Source organism: Pristiophorus japonicus, chromosome 8 (genome assembly GCF_044704955.1).
Source record: "Pristiophorus japonicus isolate sPriJap1 chromosome 8, sPriJap1.hap1, whole genome shotgun sequence".
Taxonomy (NCBI): Eukaryota; Metazoa; Chordata; class Chondrichthyes; family Pristiophoridae; genus Pristiophorus; species Pristiophorus japonicus.
Window position 1 is genome coordinate 208,405,000 of NC_091984.1, and position 20,459 is coordinate 208,425,458.

Sequence of the window (20,459 nt, forward strand, 5' to 3'; positions counted from 1 at the left end):
TACAAAGGCCCAGCGGCAGTCGGTGAGCGAGCAGTGCGGGGAGGAGGGACAAGAAATCAAAAAGTGACATCACAGCCAAGCTGGTAAGTGGTTGGCTGGTGAGTATTTCTCTTTGATTTTGTGTTCTAATAGATAAGAGGATAAATTACTAAATAGCTGTTTCGTGTGTGTAGTGGGAGTCAGTGTTTTTGCTGGGTAATTTAAGGGTAACTAGTGGGATGGCAGGGCAGCTCATTCAAACAGAATGCAACACCTGTGCCATGTGGGAATTCCTGGATGCTTCCCGCAACAGGGATGACCATGTGTGCAGGAAGTGTCTCCAGCTCCTCCAACTCAATGTTCTCGCGGGTGGTTTCGATAGTGCAGTTGGGAGGGTTTTAAACTAGCTTGGCAGGGGGATGGGAACCCAGGAGAGGGCTCTGAGCTAGTTAGAGTGGGTGAGAGCTCAGATGAACAGAACCCCAAGAAAGGATGCAAAAGGCAGGAGGCAACAGAGCAGAGTAGCACTGGGATAAGTGTAAACCACAAGGTGATAGGAAGGGACAATATGTTTGAACATAAAGGGGCTGCAGGAGAGGTCAAAACTAAAAATCATGGTTTAACAACTAATATTAAAACACTTTACCTAAACGCACGCAGCATTCGAAACAAAGTAAATGAGTTGACGGCACAAATCATTACAAATGGGTATGATTTGGTGGCCATTACTGAAATGTGGTTGCAGGGTGGCCAAGACTGGGAATTAAACATACAGGGGTAAATCTGACAATTCGGAAAGATAGACAAGAAGGGAAAGGAGTTGGGGTAGCTGTGTTAATAAAGGATGATATCAGGGCAGTTGTGAGAGACGATATTGGCTCTAATGAACAAAATGTTGAATCATTGTGGGTGGAGATTAGAGATAGTAAATGGAAAAAGTCACTGGTGGGCATAGTTTATAGGCCCCCCAAATAATAACTTCACGGTGGGGTGGACAATAATCAAGGGAATAATGGAGGCATGTGAAAAAGGAACGGCAGTAATCATGGGGGATTTTAACCTACATATCGATTGGTCTAATCAAATCGCACGGGGTAGCCTTGAGGAGGAATTCATAGAATGCAGACAGGATTGTTTCTTAGAACAGTATGTTACAGAACCTACAGGGGAGCAAGCTATCTTAGATCTGGTCCTGTGTAATGAGACAGGAATAATAAACGATCTCCTAGTAAAAGATCCTCTCGGAATGAGTGATCACAGTATGGTTGAATTTGTAATACAGATTGAGAGTGAGGAAGTAGTGTCTCAAACGAGCGTACTATGCTTAAACAAAGGGGACTGCAGTGGGATGAGGGCAGAGTTGGCTAAAGTAGACTGGGAACACAGACTAAACGGTGGCACAATTGAGGAACAGTGGAGGACTTTTAAGGAGCTCTTTCAGTGCTCAACAAAAATATATTCCAGTGAAAAAGGGCGGTAAGAGAAGGGATAACCAGCCATGGATAACCAAGGAAATAAAGGAGAGGATCAAATTAAAAACCAATGCGTATAAGGTGGCCAAGGTTAGTGGGAAACTAGAGGATTGGAAAAATTTTAAACGACAGCAAAGAATGACTAAGAAAGCAATAAAGAAAGGAAAGATAGATTACGAAAGTAAGCTTGCACAAAACATAAAAACAGATAGTAAAAGCTTTTACCGATATATAAAATGGAAAAGAGTGACTAAAGTAAATGTTGGTCCCTTAGAAGATGAGAAGGAGGATTTAATAATGGTAAATGTGGAAAATGCTGAGACCGTAAACAATTATTTTGCTTCGGTCTTCACAGTGGAAGACACAAAAACCATGTCAAAAATTGCTAGTTACAGGAATGTGGGAAGGGAGGACCTTGAGACAATCACTATCACTAGGAGGGTAGTGCTGGACAGGCTCATGGATCTCAAGGTATACAAGTCCCCTGGTCCTGATGAAATGCATCCTAGGGTATTAAAAGAGATGGCGGAAGTTATAGCAGATGCATTCGTTATAATCTACCAAAATTCTCTGGACTCTGGGAGGTACCATCGGATTGGAAAGCAGCTAATGTAACGCCTCTGTTTAAAAAAGGGGGCAGACAAAAGGCAGGTAACTATAGGCCGGTTAGTTTAACATCTGTAGTGGGGGAAAATGCTTGAAGCTATCATTAAGGAAGAAATAAGGGGACATCTAGACAGGAATAGTGCAATCAAGCAGACGCAACATGGATTCATGAAGGGGAAATCATGTTTAACTAATTTACTGGAATTCTTTGAGGATATAACGAGCATGGTGGATAGAGGTGTACCGATGGATGTGGTGTATTTAGATTTCCAAAAGGCATTCGATAAGGTGCCACACAAAAGGTTACTGCAGAAGATAAAGGTACGCGGAGTCAGAGGAAATGTATTAGCATGGATAGAGAATTGGTTGGCTAACAGAAAGCAGAGAGTCGGGATAAATGGGTCCTTTTTGGGTTGGAAATCGGTGGTTAGTGGTGTGCCACAGGCATCGGTGCTGGGACCACAACTGTTTACAATATACATAGATGACCTGGAAGAGGGGACAGAGTGTACTGTAACATAATTTGCAGATGACACAAAGATTAGTGAAAAAGCGGGTTGTGTAGAGGACACAGAGAGGCTGCAAAGAGATTTGGATAGGTTAAGTGAATGGGCTAAGGTTTGGCAGATGGAATACAATGTCGGAAAATGTGAGGTCATCCACCTTGGGGAAAAAAAAAAACAGTAAAAGGGAATGTTATTTGAATGGGGAGAAATTACAACATGCTGCGGTGCAGAGGGACCTGGGGGTCCTTGTGCATGAAACTCTTTTGAGTTTACCTGAAAAAAAACATAAACATTAAACTGTGCCACCCGCCTGGGTGACACAGCAGACATTTTCAAGGCCCCTTTTTTTTCCTTTTTTTGTGTTTTTTTCCTTCTTTTTTTGGGCGCTAAAATCACATTTTTCCAAGTGCCCCCTATAAAAGGGGAGGGGGACACTAAAAGCACCGGCAATTAAAACAAAATTAAACTTTAAAACGTAAAATCAAATTAAAATTTGATTGCCGGGCGTGATGATGCACTCCAGTCCCTCCGGTGCCCACCTCTCGCGGAAGGCCGCGAGTCCTTGTGCATGAAACTCTTTTTGGAGTTTATCTGCAAAAACAAAAAACAATCCCAAAAAGTTAATTTGCAGGTGCAGCAGGTAATCAGGAAGGCGAATGGAATGTTGGCCTTCATTGCGAGAGGGATGGAGTACAAAGCAGGGAGGTCCTGCTGCAACTGTACAGGGTATATAGGTGAGGCCGCACCTGCAGTACTACGTGCAGTTTTGAACACTTTACTTAAGGAAGGATATACTAGCTTTGGAGGGGGTACAGAGACGATTCACTAGGCTGATTCTGGAGATGAGGGGGTTACCTTATGATGATAGATTGAGTAGACTGGGTCTTTGCTCGTTGGAGTTCAAAGGATGAAGGGTGATCTTATAGAAACATTTAAAATAATGAAAGGGATAGACAAGGTAGAGGCAGAGAGGTTGTTTCCACTGGTCGGGGTGACTAGAACCAGGGGGCACAGCCTCAAAATACAGGGGAGTCAATTTAAAACCGAGTTGAGAAGAAATTTCTTCTCCCAGAGGGTTGTGAATCTGTGGAATTCTCTGCCCAGGGAAGCAGTTGAGGCTAGCTCATTGAATGTATTCAAATTACAGATAGATAGATTTTTAAACCAATAAGGGAATTAAGGGTTATGGGGAGCGGGGGGTAAGTGGAGCTGAGTCCACGGCCAGATCAGCCATGATCTTATTAAGTGGCGGAGCAGGCTCGAGGGGCTAGATGGTCTACTCCTGTTCCTAATTCTTATGTTCTTATACAGTAGGCCTAAAACTATATTTGAGGGGTGAAATCACTAAGTTGCTGTGTCTGTTGATATTAAAACGGGGGGGGGGGGGGGGGGGAAGCCCACAATGTGTGTGAAGTGGATAAATATTTAGAAAATTAAAGTTTAAAATGGTATTGGGAAATGGGACTGAGTGGATAGCTCTTTGAGAGAACTGGTGCAGGCGCGATGGGCCGAATGGCACCCTTCCTTGCTGCAAAATTCTATGATAATCAAACTCGTGCTTCCCTTCAAAAGTAATTTTGTGCGAGTATTTTATTCCTGGTGATCCTTCAACCCGAGCAGAAGAGTGTCAAATAATTGCTATAGAGCCAGTCTGTGTTTTAAAAGTTGGACTGAGTTGTGGTACAATATAGCATCGGGACTAATCCACAATTACATTGACTTGTCCTATAAGGCAATATGAAACCTGAACAGGAGCAGCTGCAATCATAACACACCACTACCTGTAGCTCATCAATTGCACATTGCACAAACAAGGTTATAGTTGAATCGGCCTCTTCCAAATTCCATGCGTAAAGTGTAAAAGATTAAAGTTTCTACAAAACAAGAACTTCTGTTTAACGCGACTATGATTTTTTTTTTATAAAGCTGCACTTAGTTGTAAAGTGTATTGTGTGCAGGTAAACATGTTCCCTTGAATAGCATTCAGACTTGGGATGAAACTTCTCATTTAATGGTCGAACTGTATACTCAGAAAGCCGCTTCTTCAGTTCTTTGCCACTATGCAATTACCCCAATTTCTTTCTAAAAGAAACATTTCAAAATGACAAAATTACTGCAACATTATGGAATTTACACAATCAGATTATTGTATGATTGTGTGTTGACAAACGCGAACCAATAGATTTTGACTATGCGACAGACATTCAGCAATAACACTGCCTGCCTGAAATAATACGTACCATATTCCTGTATTCTCACTGTCTATTACTTTAAGGATTCATCAAGAGCTATTGAATAGCAACACTGCAAGCTGCCAGCACGCTGTTTTGATACTTACATCGTGTGCAAACGAATAGGGCACAATCCAGGTTATCAGCTGACCAAGAATTTCGGCCTGGTAATAAATTCCTTTGATAGACAGGAATACCTAGAAAGAAATTATATCCCATTAAGCTAAAACTCATAGGAGAAAAGCTCACGTCGATGAACGAGTAAGCAGCGCAGTGTAGGCGATTTACAACTATATTTTCCAAAGTTAAACAGTACGTGCTTGTTGCTATGTATCTAAATTTGGACAGTGAATTCTTTTTTTTAAAAAAACCCTCAATACAACTGTACCTCCAACAGGGAATTAAATTTTTTGCAGTATGTAAAAGATGGAGTACATCTTATTTTAATTTTTTTTATATAGGTTTTGGCAGAACAAAATGCAACTATAATAGTAAACAATACACATCATATACACTTCAACTCAATTGTCCCGTCCACTCATCAGTTGAGCTGCTTTTCTCTACATTTTATCTTTAGTGCAATTTTCTTAAAACAATCTCAGGATGATCTCCAGGTCCTATTACGTTTCGCTAATTCCCAATTCCAGTCGACTGCCAGCTCCAGTTCATGGCTTGCTAACTAATCAGGTGTCAGTCTATTTACGTCAGTTCTGTTCTTACAGAATAAGAGCATCCCAATTCGAAGTACCAGGAGTGCCTGCCAACTTTTCCTCTTTTTAAAAATTCTTTTGCCAATTTTATGACGTTAGCTTTTGAAGTCGTTGACTATGTACTGTGCAGTTTCACAGCTGTCAAGCACTTGATCACGTGAGCTCCAACAGAGCTTCTGCAGGTTACGTGACAACATTACACTCTAGCATACACGCTGAGCTAGGGTTCCATGGGCAACAGCCTTCTAGAACATTGGCAACAATGGGACTCTTCGTTTGAGAGCCGGTATGGTGAGCATCTGCTATTCAGCTAAAGCAGCCAGGTCTGACTGACCAACACACAGAATATTAGCCAACCGAGAGAGATCCTCAGGCTAGTCTGAAGTCTGATTCCTCCATAATTTGCAATGAAAGATCTCAAAGTTTGCGATAATAGTCCCCAGAGTAATGTACTCAAGATTCTCTGCTGATAATACTGGAGCAGACTAGGAGTCTTCAGGATGGTGATCACTGTTTTTAAAAGAATGGCAAAGAAACATCAAGTGTTTTAATTTACCTGTATAATAATAAAAATGGGGAAGGCACTTTGAACAAAGAAGGTACTCTCTACTTTTCTTCCCATTCAAACTTCTCTAGTTTTTCCATCAAATCCCATTTCCTTTACATGTGGGATCACTCTCATTGCTCTGTCCTGCACCTCAACTAATACAAGTATACTTTTGACGAGGTGAAAAAAAAACTGAATACATTAGTCTAAGATCTGACCACCGAGCCACCTAACTTCTGTACTTTTATAGTTTACTGTTGGATTAGTAATTCATTGGCTCTGAAGTGCTTCGGGACCCCTGAAGTTATGAAAAGCTACATATATTCTAACATTCTGTTAGTACTTTAAGATTTCTTCACCACAATGGACAGCAAAATGTTCAGTCTCCTTGTGCTAATTCAATACTTATACTTTTGTCTTTACCCTTCTGTCATGAATTTCTTTTGCTCAATTAGATATAAAGCTTTCTGCAAGTCCTTTGTCTCCTTTGTTCTTACTTTTGTGTTGTTAGCAAGTCTGACCAGCAGCTCAGATTTTCCTGTGGGATCAGGTTGTTATTCATAACCATATGAATAGCATATTGATAATCAATGCACCGAATTCTTAGCTGGTAAAACTACTGTGACTTACTAAAGTAGTTTCATTACAAGGATATAGAATACGAACAAAAAGGCCTTTCAGCCTTTCCATCTTTACTAATTGTTTTGCTCTACATTCACAATCAATGCAATTTTCATCTCTTGGTTAGTAGCCAATATTGATGCATATTTTTAATAAAAACATTCCATGAGTATCTGAATGTTTTCTGTCAGCATTCACAGCACCAGCTCTGTGGAGTGGTTACTCAGTTTGCAGGTTTGTTATATGATAATCATGACCCGAGTACTTTTCCATTCCACCCATAATACACCTGACTTACAAGGTTTCCTTACAGTAGTCGGAGCTCTTTTGCCCTCTCGTTATATCTTAACTTTGTAAATCCTGGAAACGTACACCCTACCAGATCTTGCATTGTTTCCCGTTGATACTCGGGAACAAAGGTGGAAGAACAGCCACGTTTCCCATCACTGATAACCCACCTTGCTGAACATAACGCTCCCTATTTCACCATGCCGACATTCCACTCTTTTAGCTGATACCCACCTTACGTAGTGACCTGGAGGCAATAACGAAATTCATAAACTCCACAGTTAGCCGCCGACATAACTGAATCGTCTGTACGTGGCATTTACCCGTGCGAGGGAATGTTGCAAATAGGAAGCACATGGACAATGCATCATCCAGGTCACGGAGTGCATCTATGAAGGTCGGATACCTTAATAGAGAAAGGGGGGGGGGGAGGGGGGGGAGAAATCAAAGAATAATAATTTTTAAAAAGCATTTCACTGGGGAAAGAATGTGAGCCATAAAATTCAAAGTTTAATGAACATATCGATTGTAGTTCACCAAATCAGATAGCAATGAACTTTGTACATGCCCTCATTATAACTTGGATTAGATAATGGCATTTCCCCTAGTTGAACCACATTCCAAAAAAAATATATCAACTTTATTATAGAACAAGTTGTCTATTTTGAGATACTTCTGATCTTACACAGACAATGCACTCGGGCCGGGGGGGGGGGGGGGGGAGAAAGAGATTTATTTTGTGGTATATATCAGTGATTTGGACTTGAATATAGGGCATATGTTTAAGTTTGCAGATGATACAAAAATTGGCCGTGTGGTTGATAATGAAGAAGAAAGCTGTAGATTGCAGGAAGATATCAATGGACTGTAGCTCATGGTTTTGGCAGTACTATATTAGCATGGATAGAAGATTGGCTAACAAACAGAAAACAGAGAGTCTGGATAAATGGGTCATTTTCATGTTAACAAACTGTAACTAGTTTGTTACAGGGAGCAGTGCTGGGGCCTCAACTTTTGACAATCTATATTAACGACTTGGATGAAGGGACCAAGTGTATTGCCACCAAATTTGTTGATACAAAGATAGATGGGAAAGCAAGTTGCGAGGAGGACACAGAGTCTGCAAAGGGATATAGATAGGTTACGCGAGTGGGCAAAAATTTGGCAGATGGAGTATAATGTGGGAAAATGTGAGATTATCCACTTTGGTAGGAATAGAAAAGCAAATTATTTAAAGGAAAGAGACTATAGAATGTTGCGGTACAGAGGGTACACACCTGGAGTACTGCGTACAGTTTTGGTCTCCTTTTTCAAGGAGGGATATACTTGCATTGAAGGCAGTTCAGAGAAGGTCCACTAAGTTGATTACTGGGATGAAGGGGTTGTCTTATGAGGAAGGGTTGAGCAGGTTGGGCCTGTACTCATTGGAGTTTAGAAAAATGAGGTGATCTTATTAAAACATGTAAGATTCTGAGGGGCTTGACAAGATGGATGCTGAGAGGATGTTTCCTCTCGTGGGGGAATCTAGAGCGAGTGGGCATCGGTTCAGAATAAGGGGTCGCCCACGGAGATGGAGATAAGGAGGAATTTCTTCTCTCAGAAGATCGTGAATCCCAGAGAGCTGTGGAGGCGGAGTCATTGAATATATTCAAGGCTGAGATCGACAGATTCTTGAACTATTGTGGAGTCAAAGCCTATGGGGAACAGGTAGGAAAGTGCAGTTGAGGCCAATATCAGATCAGCCAGGATCTTATTGAATGGCGGAGCAGGCTCCAGGGGCTATCTGGCCTATTCCTGCTCCTATTTCTTATGTGCTTATGGTCAGAACAGTGGCATAGTATTCAATCCAGAGAAGTGTAAAGTAATGTATTTGGGGAGGGCTAACAAGGCAAGGGAATGCACAGTAAATGGTAGGACACTGAGAAGTGTAAAGGAATAGAGGGACCTTGTAGTGCATGTCCACAGATCCCTGAAGGTAACAAGCCAGGTAGATAAGGTGGTTAAGGTGGCATACTGGATACCTGCCTTTATTAGCCAAGGAACTGAATACAAGAGCAGGGAGGTTATCCTTAAACTGTATAAAACATTAGTTAGGCCGCAGCGAGAGTACTGCGTGCACGGACACGATGGGCCGAATGGCCTCCTTCTGTGCTGTAAATTTCTGAGATTCATCTATGATTAGAACTTGAATAGAATTATTGGGGACGAGGAGAGATGTCACAGTCCAAGTATGTTTGTAATCCAAGTCAGTGTGCTGCTGATGTGGTTTCATTGCGTCTGCTATACTCCAGTTGTGCTCCACTGTCTTGAAGTCTCAGAGTCGGGTGAGGAATCATTCTGATTGCATGTATGGGGACTGAAAACTGTGGTCTATGTACTCACTACACGAGAGGTAATTAAGCAGGATTGACCTTCAGAAAGGATTCACTATGTAATCTGCCAAATGAAGCCACTGTGAGTTAATCAATAATAACTTCATTTATATCACATCTTTAATGTACATAGAAACATAGAAAATAGGTGCAGGAGCAGGCCATTCGGCCCTTCGAGCCTGCACCAAAATTCAATATGATCATGGTTGATCATGCAACTTCAGTACCCCATTCTGCCTTCTCTCCATACCCCTTGAGCCCTTTAGCCGTAAGGGCCACATCTAACTCCCTTTTGAATATATCCAACGAACTGGACTCAACAACTTTCTGTGGTAGAGAATTCCACAGGTTCACAATTCTCTTGGTCCTAGATGGCTTACCCCTTATCCTTAGACTGTGACCCCTGGTTCTGGACTTCCCCAACAGCGGGAACATTCTTCCTGCATCTAACCTGTCCAATCCCGTCGGAATTTTATATGCTTCTATGAGATCCCCTCTCATTCTTCTAAATTGCAGTGAATATCAGCCTAGTCAATCCAGTCTTTCTTCATATGTCAGTCCTGCCATCCCGGGAATCAGTCTGGTGAACCTTTGCTGTACTCCCTCAATAGCAAGAATGTCATTCCTCAGATTAGGAGACCAAAACTATAGAAATGTAGAAAGCACTTCAGAGACACAATCAAAATAAATTGATGCCAAGCCAAACGAGGACATTAGGAGGTTTGGGCAAAGAGGTAGTTTTATAGTGGATTTTAAGTAAGGTCTTAAAGGAGAGAGGGAGTTTGAGGGGTTTAAAGAAGGATGTCCAAAGTGTGGGGCCTAGGTGAGCCCCCCACCATTAACATCCTGGGCTTCATCATTGACCTGACAATCAACTCGAACAGGCACATAAATGCGGTTACCAGAGCTGGGCAGTCTGCAACGAGTGGGAAAAGTGGACAGCACATGCAGTTTTGTACAAAGAGATCGGCAACTTGAAACCCTCCTCCAGGCAGGGGCATTTGCACAGCCAGAGGCATTTGTAGAGCCAGACTGGGGAGACTGAGGTAGAGGCAGGGCAGAGATGAGACATGGTGTAAAAGCAATTGTCATTACTGGAAGAAATCTAGCAAGTCTGTGCCTCTGTGGGCCATATGGTTTCCGCAGGTCAGACTGCTAGATGAAGGTGAGCTTTGGATCACATGGCTTGTTTAAAAAAAAACTGGTGAAAGACCGAGGGAGGTATAGGTCAAGTGATTTCCATAGACCAAATCACTGGAACACAACAAATACTCAATGTTTTAAAGATCAGAAGGAGGGACGAGATAAGAGTTTCATGGGTGCTCATTTCAGAGCCACTAGAATTTGTGGATATAACTAGAAGGTACTGTGACCAACAACATTTATGTAACACTTTTGACATCTCAAGGTGCATTACAAATAGGAGAAAGGAATGTTGCCAAGTTCGGAAGGGAGAGATGGGGAGGAGAAGGAGTTAAAGTTTGATCAAATAGTTTTGAGAAGTCTTTTAAAGAGGTGGCTGAAGGCTTTGCTACCAACATTGGGGCAAAGAGGCAGGGTAAAAGACAAGTCCAGAATCAGAGGGAATGTTGGAATGGAGGAAATTGCAGAGATAAGGTAGGGCAAGGTCATGGACGGGCAGGTCACAGATGGAATTATAGGTGAGGAATTTGATTTTTATGCACTGGGGAACATGTGTGAACAAAGGAGGCATGTGTGTTTCTAAAAAGATTTGAAGCATAATTTACTTTGCAGGTTTACAAGTCCTTTTGTCTGAAATGCAAACAGAAACCTAAATAACTGTGCAAATGAATGATATATTCAGATGGCTTATCAATCATTAACACTTATAAGAGCACCTTGAATTGAGATATTTCTACCCTTAAAAAACTATAATTTTGAACAGGTCCTTCAAATACATAAAATACACACACACACGAGGTATCAATGTGCCCAGAAAGAATTGTTTAAGAAAATAGGATTCCACATCAGCTAACACCATTGGAAGCTTGTTCTGGCATCAAAATCACTTTTTAGAAAAACAAAAACACTTTCTGCATCAAGTAATTTTATACCACATGGGGGAAAATTCAGCAGCGAAGAGCTGGTAATGGTTGACAGAAGATGCAAATTCCCTATAAAAACTAAAAAGGGAAAGCTCACACTTTGGTGGGAGTGGAGGTGGAAAGAGCGAGATGAAAGCATATACATTACAAATAGATACCAGGGAACAGGCACAGTGTGCTCCAACCTGTGGCAGTACAGAGCAGTGGAACAGAAGTACGCACCACCAGTACGCTACTTGCTAAGTTTTCAATCTCAGCCAAGCTGTTGGGGAAAGCATCATGGAGTGCTAGGGCTTGGGCAGGGAAGAGACGACACAGAAAGAGATAAACACACTGGAGGTGAAATGAAATGTCTTTGAGGACATGATTGACGTCACTTTGCTGTTATCCAAAAACCGAGATTATTGTAGCCATGTAACATTCCTAGCCATCTTAATTTGTTTTTTTTTTAAAAAAAGATCAGAACATTGAGTGTGCAAAAATAAACATTGTGACTTAACTAAAGGAGAACACATATTACAGGAATCAGTATGAGAACCACGAATGCTAGAAATCTGAAATTAAAAAAATTCTCATGAAGGGCTTCATTTGAAGCGCTATCCTAGTTTTCTCCTTTAAACACTGACCGACTGTTTGCGATTCAACCATTTCCTGTTTTCATTACAAATAGCAGTCAGTTCTGAAACTCAAGTTGCAGTTTTCCTCCCATCTCAAGCATCATGCCTTTACACAGCTGTCTTGACTATTTATTAGATAGTGGAATGCAGAGTGGTGCTATTGACTGCATTGAGGCAGGGTGGGGGGGATGGGAAGAAGAAAAAAGACAAGAGCTTTAGTTATATTGATCAAAGAGAATAGAACTATTTTTTGGCATTCAGAATAGCAAAGCAGGAGTGCTCACAATTAAATATATGGATCCTTCAAGAGATCAGGCAGGGACAACATAAAATGGCCTCCTTAGCACGCAGAAGTGATCTTAAAACTGACCTCACCAGTGGTCACTCTGCTGGTAGTAAATGTCAGTGTGTTTGGAGGTGGTGGGTGGGAAGAGTAACAATAGATGGTGATTATAGTTACCAAAATGAGTATGGCAAGAATTCCCTCTTTCCTCCACCTGGCTGAAGACTTCCTCTAAAGATACACCAACTAACCCATGACCATTTAGGGTTTCAACTGACTTTATCTACACAATTAAAAATCTTGCCTATGTTTGCAGTGCATGAGAAAGTGAATGGCACATTCATCTGTTTGTCAAACGCAGTCTATTTGCTCAAATACAGGCAGACAGAAAAAGCCATCATGATGAATCACAAAGCAGTAGCGAAGTAGGAAAAGCTAACCAGAAATCAGCAACCAAATTGTTCTTCCATCCATTCCCCCCCTGCCAAAGCTACCAACTGGGAACAAGAAACTGCCACAAAACAACCCAAATCCCTTAACTTTAAAAAAAGTGAATTTGATTATTTTCCTTCCACATTCCACAACAAAAACATTTATTTATATAGCGCCTTTAATGCTATAAAGGCGCTTCACAGGAGTGTTACAAAACAATATTTGACACCGAGCCACTTAAGAAGATTAGGACAGATGACCAAACGCCTGGTCAAAGAGGTAGGTTTTAAGGAGCGTCTTAAAGGAGGAAAGAGGAAAAAATGCGGAGAGGTTTAGGGAGGGAGTTCCAGAGCTTGGGGCCTTGGCAGCTGAAGGCACGGCCACCGATTGTTGAGCGATTATAATCAGGGATGCTCAAGAGGGCAGAACTGGAGAGTGAAGATATCTCAGGGGGGGTTTTGGGGCTGGAGGAGATTACCAAGATAGGGAGGGATGAGGCCATGGAGAGATTTGAAAACAAGGAGAATTTTTAAAAATTGAGATGTTGCTTAACCGGGAGCCAACATAGGTTAGCGAGCACAGAGGTGAACCAGACTTTCTACCAGTTAGGACATGGGCAGCAGAGTTATAGATGACCTCAAGTTTACAGAGAGTAGAACACGGGAGGCCAGCCAGGAGTGCGTGAATTGTCAATTCGAGAGGTAACAAAGACATGGATGATGGATGATGGATTTGGATTCGTGTACACAACTAAAAACTTTTATAAAATTGGGGTGAGGTGAGAAAGAAAAAAAGAAAATCAAAATTGCCTATAATAGTAGTTATTTAGTGATGGTAGAAATAAATGCAAGAAGGTTCCCCTGCACAGACCTGAATTCTCTTTGAAGCTTGAGACTTCAATTCAGCTTCAGTCTCTGAATTAGGAATTTCTCTTGGGCTATTAAATAAAGTTTTTAGCAAAACAGAGCTTGAGGGCTCGGCAGCTGAAGGCATGGCCACCGATAGTTGAGCGATTATAATCAGGGATGCTCAAGAGGCCAGAACTGGAAGAATGCAGACATCTCAGGGGGTTTTGGGGCTGGAGGAGATTACTGAGATAGGGGCTTTGTATTTCAGGTTATTGTTAGGGACTAATGTTTATGTTAGGGCTGAAAAGGGATCATTAAGAGGTGCAATAATATCAAGTTTGGAAATTGTGGCAAGAATCAGTCAGTTTTGAAACATGGCTGTTATCATCATAGGCAGTCCCTCGAAATCGAGGAAGACTTGCTTCCACTCTTAGAATGAGTCCTTAGGTAGCTGAACAGTCCAATACGAGAGCCACAGGTGGGGCAGTCGTTGAGGGTAAGGGAGGGTGGGACAGGTTTGCCGCACGTTCTTTCCGCTGCATGCGCTTGGCAATGAGATTCTAGGTGCTCAGCGCCCTCCCGGATGCACTTCCTTCACTTAGGGCAGTCTTTGGCCAGGGATTCCCAGGTGTCTGTGGGGATGTTGCACTTTCAGGGAGGCTTTGAGGGTGTCCTTGTAACGTTTCCTCTGTCCATCTTTGGCTTGTTTGCCATGAAGGAGTTCCGAGTAGAGCGCTTGCTTTGGGAGTCTCGTATCTGGCATGCGGACAATGTGGCCTGCCCAGCGGAGTTGGGTCAGTGCTTCAATGCTGGGGATGTTGGCCTGGATGAGGACTCGAATGTTGGTGCGTCTGTCCTCCCAGGGGATTTTCAGGATCTTGCAGAGGCATCGTTGGTGGTATTTCTCCAGCGACTTGAGGTGTCTACTGCACATGGTCCATGTTTCTCAGCCATACAGGAGGGCAGGGATTACTACAGCCCTGTAGACCATGAGCTTGGTGGTAGATTTGAGGGTCTGGTCTTCGAACACTCTTTTCCTCAGGCGGCTAATGTCTGCGCAGGTGCACTGGGGGCAGCATTGAATCTCCTCAACAATGTCTGCTTTTGTTGATAAAAGGCTCCCAAGGTATGGGAAATGATCCACTTTGTCCAGGGCCGCGCCGTGGATCTTGATGACTGGGGGGCAGTGCTGTGCGGCGAGGACAGGCTGGTGGTGGATCTTTGTCTTACGGATGTTTAATGCAAGGCCCATGCTTTCGTACACCTCAGTAAATACGTCAACTATATCCTGGAGTTCAGCCTCTGAATGTGCAGAGACGCAGGCATCATCCGGTACTGTAGCTCGACGACAGAGGTTGGGGTGGTCTTGGACCTGGCCTGGAAACTGGTTCTGTAGTTTAGTTCCACTCCAGCGGGGAGCTTGTTGACTGAGGTGGAGCATTGCAGCGAGGAAGATTAAGAAGAGGGTTGGGCCGATGAGTAGATTGGGATGAGAACATCACTGGTAGTGCTATAACACTTTACCAACGAGAGCTTCAGCAAGAATTGCAAATCTACCGTGGTAAGGGAAAACGTTTTGGGGCATATTAAAAAAATAAAAGCAATTGCATCTTAAGCAAATATTACAAATTCACCTTAGGGAGTAGGGCAAAGAATTGTGGTCAAAAACTGAGGGAATTAAAGGTTCTGACGAAGAAAATACTGAAGTTACTTGCATCTTAGGCAGGTTTTCTAAAGTGGTGTTTGTGAGGCCTGCAACCAACAGCATTAATAATATATGATGTTTTCACATTCGTGTCAGCCATGTGGTATGTGACCTGAGTAAATGCGCTGCATTAGTAATGGGGGTCTTGTGATTAAGCTACCGCAGAACCACAGTAAGCACGAATATCCAGTGTCCTGTCCCAATCTGCATTTATGCAGCCGCACACAACAGTCTGGGATACAGTAATGAGACATACAAAATGTGGTAGGTGACGCAAGCTTGGAAGGAACGGGTGACTTTGGACCCATGGTTCCCAAAGCTCTCCACCACTGGGGGTTTGCACACGTCATGTCTGAGTCTGCTGTAGACTAATTGATTGGTTGCCATGATGAATCAATAATTCCATTAATGCTGAATCAAGCGTTCACCAGAATGGTAGAAGGCAAAGCAGATGGACTGTGTTCTTTTTGTCGAGCAATTCCTATGTTTAAATACATCATTCCTTAAAAGTGAAGGTAGATAAACCCTCCCTAATAGCATTTTAGGTTTAATAATAGGGGCATAGAACTTACGAGCAAAAAGGAAATGATAAATTTGTCAAGGCAATGGATAAGCCACAGTCACTGTACTTTGTGCAGTTGTGGGCACCCATTATGGAAAGGGCATTCGAGCCAGAAAGAGCATAGAAAATAGGTGCAGGAGCAGCCATTCGGCCCTTCGAGCCTGCACCAACATTCAATATGATTATGGCTGATCATGCAACTTCAGTACCACACTCTCGCTTTCTCTCCATGCCCTGTGATCCCCTTAGCCGTAACTAACATCTAACTCCCTCTTGAATATATCCAACGAACTGCACTCCATAACTTTCTGTGGTGGAGAGAATTCCACAGGTTCACCACTCTGGGTGAAAAAGTTTCTCCTCATCTCGGTCCTATATGGCTTACCAATTATCCTTAGACTGTGACCCCTGGTTTTGGACTTCCCCAACATCGGGAACATTCTTCCTGCATCTAACCTGTCCAGTCCCGTCATAATTTTATATGTTTCTATGAGATTCCCTCTCATTCTTCTAAATTCAAGTGAATATAAGCCTAGCCGATCCAGTCTTTCTTCATATGTCAGTCCTGACGTCCCGGGAATTAGTCTGTGAACCTTTGCTGCACTCCCTCAATAGCAAACACGTCCTTCCTCAGATTAGGAGACCAAAACTGCACACAATACTCAAGGTATGGTCTCATCAAGGCCCTGTACAACTGCAGTAAGACCTCCCTGCTCCTGTATTCAAATCCACTCGCCATGAAGGCCAGCATGTCATTTGCTTTCTTTACTGCCTGCTATACTTACATGCCTACCTTCAGTGACTGATGTACCATGATACCCAGGTCTCTTTGCACCTCCCCTTTTACTAATCTGTCACCAATCAGATAATAATCTGCCTTCCTGTTTTTGCCACCAAAGTGGATAACCTCACATTTATCCACATTATACTGCATCTGCCCATTCACCTAATCTGTCCAAGTCACCCTGCAGCCTCTTAGCATCCTCCTCACAGCTCACACTGCCACCCAGCTTAGTGTCATCTGCAAACTTGGAGATATTATTCAATTCCTTCTTCTAAATCATTAATGTATATTGTAAATAGCTGGGGACCCAGCACTGAACCTTGCAAGTCCAAATACACCACATCCACTGGTTCTCCCTTATCCACTCTACAAGTTACATGCTCAAAAAACTCTAGATTTGTCAAGCATGATTTCCCTTCCATAAATCCATGCTGACTTGGACCGATCCTGTCACTGCTTTCTAATACGCTGCTATTACATCTTTAATAATTGATTCCAGCATTTTCCCCACCACCGGTCAGGCTAACCGGTCTATAATTAACTGTTTTCTCTCTCCCTCCTTTTTTTAAAAAAGTGGGGTTACAATAGCTACCCTCCAATCCATAGGTACTGATCCAGAGTCTATGGAATTTTGGAAAATGACCACCAATGCTCTAGAGCCACTTCCTTAAGTACTCTGGGATGCAGCCTATCAGGCCCTGGGGATTTATCGGCCTTCAGTCCCATCAGTTTCCCCAACACCATTTCCTGACTAATAAGGATTTCCCTCAGTTCCTCCTTCCCGCTAGATCCTCGGTCCTCTAGTATTTTTGGGAGATTATTCGTGTGTTCCTTAGTGAAGACAGAACCAAAGTATTTGTTCAATTGGTCTGCCATTTCCTTGTTCCCCATTATGAATTCACCTGATTCTGACTGCAAGGGACCTACATTAGTCTTCACTAATCTTTTTCTCTTCACATATCTATAGAAACTTTTGCAGTCAGTTTTTATGTTCCCTGCAAGCTTACTCTCATATTCTATTTTCCCCCTCCTAATTAAACCCTTAGTCCTCCTCTGCTGAATTCTAAATTTCTCCCAGTCCTCAGGTTTGCTGCTTTTTCTGGCCAATTTATGCCTCTTCCTTGGATTTAACACTATCCTCAATTTCCCTTGTTAGCCATGGTTGAGTCACCTTTACTGTTTTATTTTTACGCCAGACAGGGATGTACAATAGTTGTAATTCATCCATGTGATCTTTAAATGTCTGCCATTGCCGATCCACCGTCAACCCTTTAAGTATCATTCGCCTGTCTATCCTAGCCAAATCACGTCTCATACCATCGAAGTTTCCTTTCTTTAAGTTCAGGACCCTAGTCTCTGAATTAACTGTGTCGCTCTCCACCTTAATGAAGAATTCTACCATATTATGGTCACTCTTCCCCAAGGACCACGCACGACCAGATTGCTAATTAATCCTCTCTCGTTACACAAGGCCCAGTCTAGGATTGCCTGCTCTCTAGTTGGTTCCTCGACATATTGGTCTAGAAAACCATCCCTTATACACTCCAGGAAATCCTCCTCCACAGTATTGCTACCAGTTTGGTTAGCCCAATCAATATGTAGGTTAAAGTCACCCATGATAACTGCTGTACCCTTATTGCACGTGTCCCTAATTTCCTGTTTGATGCCATCCCCAACCTCCCTACTACTGTTTGGTGGTCTGTACACAACTCCCACTAATGTTTTCTGCCCTTTGGTGTTTCGCAGCTCTACCCATATAGATTCCACATCATCCACGCTAATGTCCTTCCTTACTATTGCGTTAATCTCCGCTTTAACCATTAACGCTACCCCACCTCCTTTTCCTTCCTGTCTATCCTTCCTGAATATTGAATATCTCTGGATGTTGAGTTCCCAGCGTTGGTTATCCTGGAGTCATGTCTCCGTAATCCCAATTACATCATATCCATTAACAGCAATCTGCGCAGTTAATTCGTCCACCTTATTACGAATGCTCCTCGCATTGAGACTCAGCCTTCTGGCTTGTTTTTTTTAAACACTTTGTCCTTTTAGAATTATGTTGTAATGTGGCCCTTTTTGATTTTTGACCTTGATTGCTCTGTCCTTCTGAAAAGAGATTTACTAAAATGATACCAGGGATAGGAAACTATGATTAAGGAAAAATGATACTGGGATTATTTCCACTGCAGAAGAGAAGCCCAAGAAATTTAATGAAGGCTTTTCAATTTTTGAATGTGGAAAGAATTTTCTGATTTTGGAGTCAGTGGAAAGATGGCCATCAATTTGAAATGGGCAGAGAATTGAAGAGCAAGGTGGGAGATATTTCAAGTGAAGATTGGTGGAATGCTTTGCTGCAGAGAGTGGTTGAGTCAGAAACCATTGCATCTTCCAAAAGTGTAAATACATTTTTAAAGCAAAGGAAGATACCGAGCTAAGGGGAAAGAGCAGGGCAGTGGGACTTGTTTTGGCTTGCTCTCGCAAAGAACCAGCCAACACAACAGCTGAATGGCCTCCTTCTATGGCTCTCTCCATGCAACAGTGGTAGCTCTTGTTCTGGAGATCGTGCGGCCAGTTATAAGTGCCTTAAATTATAGACACCGTTAATTTAAGAATCACTGGATCGGAGGCATAAATGGACACTCCAAATGCAAGAATGATGTTATTCCATTTGTAACAGCGCCACACCATGGCACAACTGAGGGACTACGGCAATTGTAAATTAGATGGGTCAGAAAAGATCTGTCGATTTTTAAAAGTTTTAAATTTATAGAAAACATTTTTAAATTCACCCTGGTCTGATGCAAGGATGTGAAGGTCTGCACTATACCCAGAACTATGCTTTTGAAAACTTTGGTGAATCACATCACTGCTTTGGACATCTCAGCCAGTTCTGACGAGTTACTATAACACACTCCCTCACCAATGCTTCCATAGTTAGTTTTCTCTCAAACTGCTCCATTTGTGATAAGCTTATCCACTGATATTTTGTCCATTAACTTGGGGGTGGATTTTCCAGGAGCTCTGCCCTCTCCCACTCTGTTCCCTTTACATAACAACCTCCTTCATTTATTACCCAAACCTATCCGATCTTCTGGATTCATCAACTTCGCACTGGCTCAGTTCAGTCTCCATTCTTTTTGCAATGTACCAGCTGAGCAAACATATCCCGACCTCCTCCACACCCTTCAAGTGGCCATGAAAATTTCACTGTTCAATTTGTCAATGCCAGTTTCTCCTCTCTCCTCTCCCCCCACGAACTATACAAAAATTCTTTTTAGAAAGTCCAAATCTGTCCAAGACTTGAAAACTGCTCCAATAACTGGAAAGGCTTTGAGCAACTCTCTTGCACGCTCAGACAATAAACTGTGATAGAAAATTCCTCTATTACTGCTAGGCTGCAACCCCTCATCTCTTTACTTTAGATGTTTTAATAGTTGGTGATATATGTAAAATCAAGGACGATCAATTTTGGGGCACAAATTGTAAACAAAAACCCTAAAAAATTTGAGAGATATTCAAGCCATCCCTGTATTTCAAGCACCAAAACAGTGAGTGTGAACCGTGTACACATCTGTTAACACATATAAAAGAAAATTAAGATTTGAAATTAGCTTGAGATCTTTATAAACATGTTCTTCTCCTCACAGTCCTGATTTTAATGACTTAACATGGGGGCAATAGACACCCTGCAAAACAGATTACTGTTCAGTTCAAAATTAAATAAATTAACAGCACCTAGTCAGCAACATGCTTTCCCAGATCAGGTGGCTCCAGACCAGGTCCCAAGCAGGTCAGAATTGTGGCCTTATAAGACTTTATTGGTGTCAGCT

General features: G+C 42.3%; 1 protein-coding gene across 1 annotated transcript in view; it reads right to left on the reverse strand.

Annotated features, from left to right (window-relative positions):
* The window catches only part of pes (pescadillo), a 45,520-nt gene that overhangs the window by 17,341 nt on the left and 7,720 nt on the right, over positions 1 to 20,459 (reverse strand). Inside the window, exons 5-6 of the mRNA XM_070887888.1 lie at positions 7,195 to 7,366; positions 4,902 to 4,991 (exon numbers count right to left, since the gene is read on the reverse strand). Coding sequence (XP_070743989.1) covers positions 4,902 to 4,991; positions 7,195 to 7,366 — 262 coding nt within the window. The remainder of the gene's footprint in view (positions 1 to 4,901; positions 4,992 to 7,194; positions 7,367 to 20,459) is intronic.